The 7,858-nt window shown below is 52.0% G+C and overlaps 1 protein-coding gene across 1 annotated transcript in view; it reads right to left on the minus strand.

Annotated features, from left to right (window-relative positions):
- Nucleotides 1-396: 396 nt before the first annotated feature.
- The window catches only part of dnmt3bb.1 (DNA (cytosine-5-)-methyltransferase 3 beta, duplicate b.1), a gene marked incomplete at both ends in the record, with an annotated part of 29,867 nt that continues 22,405 nt past the window's right edge, over nucleotides 397-7,858 (minus strand). The window contains 7 exons of the mRNA XM_084446006.1: nucleotides 397-538; nucleotides 891-1,009; nucleotides 2,137-2,206; nucleotides 4,434-4,519; nucleotides 4,720-4,868; nucleotides 5,260-5,350; nucleotides 7,605-7,750. Coding sequence (XP_084302132.1) covers nucleotides 397-538; nucleotides 891-1,009; nucleotides 2,137-2,206; nucleotides 4,434-4,519; nucleotides 4,720-4,868; nucleotides 5,260-5,350; nucleotides 7,605-7,750 — 803 coding nt within the window. The remainder of the gene's footprint in view (nucleotides 539-890; nucleotides 1,010-2,136; nucleotides 2,207-4,433; nucleotides 4,520-4,719; nucleotides 4,869-5,259; nucleotides 5,351-7,604; nucleotides 7,751-7,858) is intronic.

Here is a 7,858-nt window from a genome sequence, read left to right on the forward strand (position 1 = left end):
TTCTAAAATATCACTTTGACCACTAGAGGGGGGTAACAAGGTCATTAACAAGGTTATTATAAATGGCCAAGAAGAGTCAGGTCTCTCAGACTCAGTCTGAAGCCCCTCTCCTCTCTGTGTTTCTCTCTGTGTTCCTCTGGGGAGGTACCAGGCGATACCAGAAGGGCCTGGGGTTGAGACCCCACAGTTTGAGCTGATATGGAACAAGTGCAGTCACCTCCATCTTGGATGACTGCTCCAGTAAAGACAGACTGATCCCTGGCCTCTGACCCTTGACCCTCTCGTGGCCTTATTGGCAGTTGAGACCCAGGTTCAGGATCTCCTCCTCCTCTCGGGTGAGGCAGTAGTAGCAGGTTGGGGGGGGGGGCGGGGAGCAGGGGGAGGCGTGTGGGGTCGCTACTCGCAGGCGTAGTAGTCCTTGAGGGGGGCGAAGAGGTGGCGGATGACGGGCACGCTCCAGGAACGACCCAGCAGCTTCTGCCTGGCGCCTCGGCCCATGTTGGACACGTCTGTGTAGTGGACCGGGAAGCCAAAGATCCTGCAGGACACACACACGCGCGCACACACACACGCACGCACGCACGCGCGCGCACGCACGCACACACACACACACACACACACACACACACACACAAGCATTAGAGCGACAGGAAAGAAGACAGTGTGAGTGTTTTTCTGTGTAACTATGTGTATGTGTGTGTTTTCTGTATAACTGTGTGTGTGTTTTCTGTATAACTGTGTTTTCTGTATAACTGTGTTTTCTGTATAACTGTGTGTTTTCTCTATAACTGTGTGTTTTCTGTATACTGTAGCTGTGTGTGTTTTTGTATAACTATGTGTTTTCTGTATAGCTGTGTGTGTGTGTGTGTGTGTGTGTGTGTCAGCCTCACCTCTCTAGCTCGGTGCACCAGAGGATGTCCTCCTTGCCGTTCATCATGACGGGGAAGTGCTGGTCCTTCCCCTGCTTGATGGAGTTGGAGCGCGTGGTGATGGTGCGCACCTTCCCAAACTAGAGAGGGGGACAGGAGAGAGGACAGGGGGGACAGGGGGAGAGGACAGGAGGAGAGGACAGGGGGGACAGGAGGAGAGGAGAGGGGGACAGAGGGGGGACAGAGTGGGGACAGCAGGAGAGGAGAGGGGGACAGAGTGGGGACAGCAGGAGAGGAGAGGGGGACAGCAGGAGAGGAGAGGGTGACAGGGGGACAGGAGAAGAGGAGAGGGGGACGGAGGGGGGACAGAGTGGGGACAGCAGGAGAAGAGGGGGACAGGAGGAGAGGAGAGGGGGACAGAGGGGGGACAGCAGGAGAGGAGAGGGGGACAGAATGGGGACAGGAGGAGAGGGGGACAGAGTGGGGACAGCAGGAGAGGAGAGGGGGACAGAGTGGGGACAGCAGGAGAGGAGAGGGGGACAGCAGGAGAGGAGAGGGTGACAGGGGGACAGGAGAAGAGGAGAGGGGGACGGAGCGGGGACAGGAGTGGGGGACAGAGGGGGGACAGCAGGAGAGGAGAGGGGGACAGAGGGGGGACAGAGTGGGGACAGCAGGAGAGGAGAGGGGGACAGAATGGGGACAGGAGGAGAGGAGAGGGGGACAGCAGGAGAGGAGAGGGTGACAGGGAGGACAGGAGGAGAGGAGAGGGGGACAGAGGGGACAGCAGGAGAGGAGAGGGGGACGGAGGGGGGAAAGCAGGAGAGGAGAGGGGGTCACAGGGGGGACATAATGGGGACAGGAGGAGAGGAGAAGGGGACAGGAGGAGAGGAGAGAGGGACAGAGGGGACAGGAGGAGAGGGGGACAGGGGGGACAGGAGGAGAGGAGAGGGGGACAGAGTGGGGACAGGAGAGGGGGACAGAGGGGGGACAGGAGGAGAGGAGAGGAGAGGGGGACAGGGGGGGGACAGGAGGAGAGGAGAGGGGGACAGGGGGGGGGGCAGGAGGAGAGGAGAGGGGGACAGGAGGAGAGGAGAGGCCTTAGTTTATTGCAGCAGGATCCCATCAGCTGACGCCAGAGCGAGGGCTAGTCAGCCTGAGGGAGCAGCAGTGTGGGTTCATTAACACGGCGTTCAGGGTTCTTTTCTGAACACGTCGGCACTTTCCCGGCCGACTGAACACAACACCGCTCTGAGTTTGGGATCGTTACCTTGGCAACCCGTCCATGTTCCAGACAGTCCTGTAGTTCCAGCTTGTCCATACCAGACGCACACAGGGGCCTGGGAGACACAGCACACTGCATTAACACTACTACCTAACACACACTACTGAACACACACCTACCCACTGCACAACACACACTACTGAACACACACCTACCCACTACACAACACACACTACTGAACACACCTACCCACTGCACACACAATACTGAACACACACCTACCCACTGCACAACACACACTACTGAACACACACCTACCCACTACACAACACACACTACTGAACACACCTACCCACTGCACACACAATACTGAACACACACCTACCCACTGCACAACACACACTACTGAACACACCTACCCACTGCACACACAATACTGAACACACACACCCACTGCACACACAATACTGAACACACACACCCACTGCACAACACACACTACTGAACACACCTACCCACTGCACACACACTACTGAACACACACCTACCCACTACACAACACACACTACTGAACACACACCTACCCACTGCACAACACACACTACTGAACACACCTACCCACTGCACACACACTACTGAACAGAATGATAGAATGCACTGATAGAATGTATTGCTGACATAAATGTGGATGTCACAGAACTTCCTCCATTTAAACCAGGACAAAACTGAAGTATTGAAGGTGAAAGTGAGAGACAATCGGTGCACTTAAAATCACTGTCACTGAATACCAAATGTCAGGCCAGTAGCTTAGGTGTCGTGCTGAACTCTGACCTTAGCTTTGAGGCCCATATTAAGAATGTGACAAGGACCTAATTTTTTCACCAAAGAAACATTGCCAAGGTGAAACCTTTCCTCTCCCAGACTGATACTGAAAGACTGATACATGCTTGTATTACTAGCAGGTTGGATTATTGTAATGCTCTCCTGTCTGTCTTACCAAAAAAGTGCTTAGTCAACTCCAACTGATTCAAAATGCTGCAGCACGTGTTCTTAAGACCAGAAGGACGATTCGCATCACACCAGTTTTAAAATCACAACACTGGTTACCTGTCAGTTTTAGAACACAATTATTTTATTCTATAAATCCATACATAACCATGTTCCTAAACACAGGTCAGACATGCTTTTAACATATACACCTAGTAGATCCCTCAGGTCCTCAGGCACTGACCTTGTAATGGTTCCTAGAGACCAGGACTAAGAGGTCAGGACTAAGAGGCCAGGACTAAGAGACCAGGACTAAGAGGTCAGGACTAAGAGGCCAGGACTAAGAGGCCAGGACTAAGAGGCCAGGACTAAGAGGTCGGGACTAAGAGGTCAGGACTAAGAGGTCAGGACTAAGAGACCAGGACTAAGAGACCAGGACTAAGAGGCCAGGACTAAGAGGTCAGGACTAAGAGGCCAGGACTAAGAGGTCAGGACTAAGAGGTCAGGACTAAGAGGCCAGGACTAAGAGGCCAGGACTAAGAGACCAGGACTAAGAGGCCAGGACTAAGAGACCAGGACTAAGAGGTCAGGACTAAGAGACCAGGACTAAGAGGTCAGGACTAAGAGACCAGGACTAAGAGACCAGGACTAAGAGGTCAGGACTAAGAGGTCAGGACTAAGAGGCCAGGACTAAGAGGCCAGGACTAAGAGGCCAGGACTAAGATACCAGGACTAAGAGGCCAGGACTAAGAGGTCAGGACTAAGAGGTCAGGACTAAGAGGTCAGGACTAAGAGGTCATGACTAAGAGACCAGGACTAAGAGGCCAGGACTAAGAGACCAGGACTAAGAGGCCAGGACTAAGAGGCCAGGACTAAGAGGCCAGGACTAAGAGACCAGGACTAAGAGGCCAGGACTAAGAGACCAGGACTAAGAGGTCAGGACTAAGAAGTCAGGACTAAGAGGCAGCCTGCTCCCAGGTGAGATCTTAAAACACACCTTTTTAATATTGCTTTTACAGTACCACATAGCTTTACTTGTGTTAATATCTTAAACTGTTCTTAATTTGTATTCTCTATTTTCATTTTTAATGTCTAATTCTTAAAATTTGTATTGTTTCTTTTAAATCTGTTCTCATTGTGTTGACATGATTCATCTCTTTTTCATGTAAAGCACTATGTTCTGTATAAACATGTCTGAATGCTGCTATAGAGATACAATGACACATATGAGCGATGAATGTGAGATGGGAGGGTGAATCTGAGTGAGCGATGAGCCACATTACAACCCCGTGAACACACACACACACACACACACACACACACACACACACACACACACACACACACACACTCACCTGTTCATGCCAGGTAAGTTTCCCCAGAAGTAGCGGGCCCTGTGAGCAGCAGACACTTCGATGGCATCAATCATCACAGGATTACACTGCAACACACACACACACACACACACACACACACACACACACACACACACACACACACACACACACACACACACACACACATATGAATGTCTACATTTCAAGTCATCAAGTCAGACCACAGCACTGCATAATAACCAAAAGCTCATTTGAACGACGGTCAAGCTCTGCCAGAGGCTGGTAGACAGGTTTGAGGCCACACCTCCAGGAAGCGCGAGATGTCCCTCTTGTCGTTGACGCCCATGGCGACCACGTTCTCGAACATCCAGAAGAAGGGCCGGTCCTCGCCCTCCTTGGGCCTGGCCTCGCTCAGCAGGCGGTAGAACTCGAAGAACAGACGCCCGGTTCCCTCTGTGTGTGTGTGAGAGAGAGACAGGGCGAGAGAAAGAGAGAGAAAGTGTGTGTGTGTGTGTGTGTGTGAGAGAGAGAGAGAGAGAGAGAGAGAGAGAGAGTGTGTGGGGGGGGAATGCATGTGTGTGTGTGTGTGTGTGTGTGGGTGTGTGTGTGAGAGTGTGTGTGTGTGTGTGTGTGTGTGTGTGGGTGTGTGTGTGTGTGTGTGTGAGAGAGAGAGAGAGAGAGAGAGAGAGAGAGAGAGAGAGAGTGTGTGTGTGTGTGTGTGTGTGTGTGTGTGTGTGTTGGGGGAACAAGACCAGGAGGAAGTGAAAACTCATGAGGAGAATCCAGTCGGTGGTTTTGATTGGCTGAGCCACTCGCTAGGCTGGGCGGGCTTATGGAGCCTCACCATAGAGGCCCTTCCTGGCCGGGTTGACGATTGACAGGTCGTTGCAGGGACTTCCGCCAATCACCAGGTCGAAGGGGCCCCACTCCTCGATCTGAGTGACACCACAAAGCACAGCAGCGCCCCCTACTGTCAGGAAGTTGTAAAGACTACTGGTCATGCCCCTCCCCCTCCCCTGACCACAACCACCCCTCAGCCCACTGGAAGATTTACTCCCTTCCTGGTCAAGAAAGTCGGCGTCACTCGTAAATTATAACAAAAGGAATCTATTTCTAACTGTAGTAGCCGACAACTCACTTGTGTCGCCTTCCCGACCGGTTTTGAGACCATGGCATGTGGACGATCCAGATATCTTAGTTTCAGAACCAGTCTGCAGGGCGCCTTGAGTGAGCTGTCAACTACAGTTAGAGCTACTCTTCACTTGAACTGTAGTCTTCTGATCCCTCGAAATCAAACTTGAATATGATTAATAATCAGCTAATTACTCATCAAAACCACACCAGCTTCCATGCATGCGTTGCTTGAAAAATGTTCAAACATGCACAACAATGACATCTTACACTACTCCCAGACACACATACACTCCTGCACACCCCCAGTTATATCACACACACACACACACACACACACACACACACACACACACACACACACACACTCACACACACACACACACACACACTCCCCTCCTCTCCCTGTGACCACATAGGGTCTAATCCCAGGCCCTACATAAGAGCCTTTTTATTCACAAAAAAGATCTGATAGACAGACAGAGACAGAGAGAGAGAGAGAGAGAGAGAGGGGTGAGAGAGAGAGAGAGAGGGAGAAAGAGAGAGAGGGAGAGAGGTTAGAGGGGGGGGGGCACTTCGACTTATGTGGGGTGCTTATACAACACCCATACACACACACGTATGCACACACACACCAGCCCAGTCACAAAGGGGAGAAGGTCTGGAGGATTTAGTCGTATAGAGGCTGCTCTTTGTCCTCCAGACCCCATGACGTCACACCCCTCCAGCAGCTGTGTGTGTGTGTGTGTGTGTGTGTGTGTGCACATGTGTGTGTGTTTGTGTATGTGTGTCTGGTGATGAGTGTCTGCCTGTGGGTGTATGTAAGGGTGTGGTGATGAGTGTGTGCCTGTGTGTGTGTGTGTGTGTCCCAGGTCACCGTTGTAAATAAGAATTTGTTCTTGTTGTCTGACTAAATAAAGGTTAAATAAAAATAAATGTGCATGTGTGTGTGTGCATGCGTATGTGTGTGCATGCATGTCTGTGCATGTGTGTGTGCATGTGTGTGTGTGCATATGTGCGTGTGCATGCGTGTGTGTGCATGCGTGCGAGTGTGTGTGTGGGTGTGTTGATGAATGTATGCGTGTGTGTGTGTGTGTGTGCGTGCCTGTGTGTGTTTAAGGGAGGAGCTGTGAGCTATGAGGGAGGATGAAAGCTGGGTAGATTAACTGGATGGTCAGGGTAGTTTGCTCTGAATCATGCACACACAAACACACACACAAACACACACACAAACACACACACAAACACACACACAAAGACACACACAAAGACTGAAAGGTGGGTCTCATCATCACAGTGAGAACTTGTCTAGACAAGCAGTGGTCAATACAACTACAGAGAAGACTACACACACACACCTCTCTGTAGTTGTATTGACCACTGCTTGTGTGTGTGTGTGTGTGTGTGTGTGTGTGAGTTGTGTATGAGAGTAAATATTTGCTTTAATAAAGACATGGGAGCCAGTCCACAGAACACAAAGGCACCCAGATCTCAGAACAGGACTGATCATGTCTCCAGGCTGACAGGACATGTGATCACGCAGGCTAGGAGAGGAGAGGAGGGGAGGGGAGAGGAGAGGAGAGGAGAGGAGAGGAGAGGAGAGGAGAGGAGAGGAGAGGAGAGGAGAGGAGAGGAGAGGAGAGGAGAGGAGAGGAGAGGAGAGGAGAGGAGAGGAGGAGAGGAGAGGAGAGGAGAGGAGGGGAGGTGAGGAGAGAGGGAGAGGAGAGGAGAGGAGGAGAGGAGAGGAGGAGAGGGGGAGAGGAGAGGGGGAGAGGAGGTGGAGATGAGAGGAGGTGAGGAGAGGGGGAGAGGAGAGGAGGTGGAGAGGAGGAGAGGAGAGGAGGTGAGGAGAGGGGGAGAGGAGAGGGGGAGAGGAGAGGAGGTGAGGAGAGGAGGTGAGGAGAGGGGAGAGGAGGTGGAGATGGTGGAGGAGACAGAGATGTGGTGGTAGATATGGAGGAGGAGAAAGAGGAGGAGGAGGAAGAAGAGAAGGAGGAGGAGGAAGAAGAGGAGGAAGAGGAAGGAAGTGGTGAGGGTGAAGTGGAGGTCTGGACTCACGTTCTTCTTGGTGATGTTCCTGACGTCATGGACGTACTGGATCTTTCCTTCATGTCGGACCACGCCCACAGAGATGGAGTCCTCACACACCTCAGAGGCGATGTACTGGTCCACCTTAAAACCCAGGTCCCTCAGAACCAGGTAGCCTGGAGGACACGCGCGCGCGCACGCACACACACACACACACACACACACACACACAACACACACACACACACACAAAACACTCAGAACTCATGGAGAGCAGACAGACA

This window comes from Borostomias antarcticus (genome assembly GCF_949987555.1).
Source record: "Borostomias antarcticus genome assembly, chromosome: 11".
Classification (NCBI taxonomy): domain Eukaryota; kingdom Metazoa; phylum Chordata; class Actinopteri; order Stomiiformes; family Stomiidae; genus Borostomias; species Borostomias antarcticus.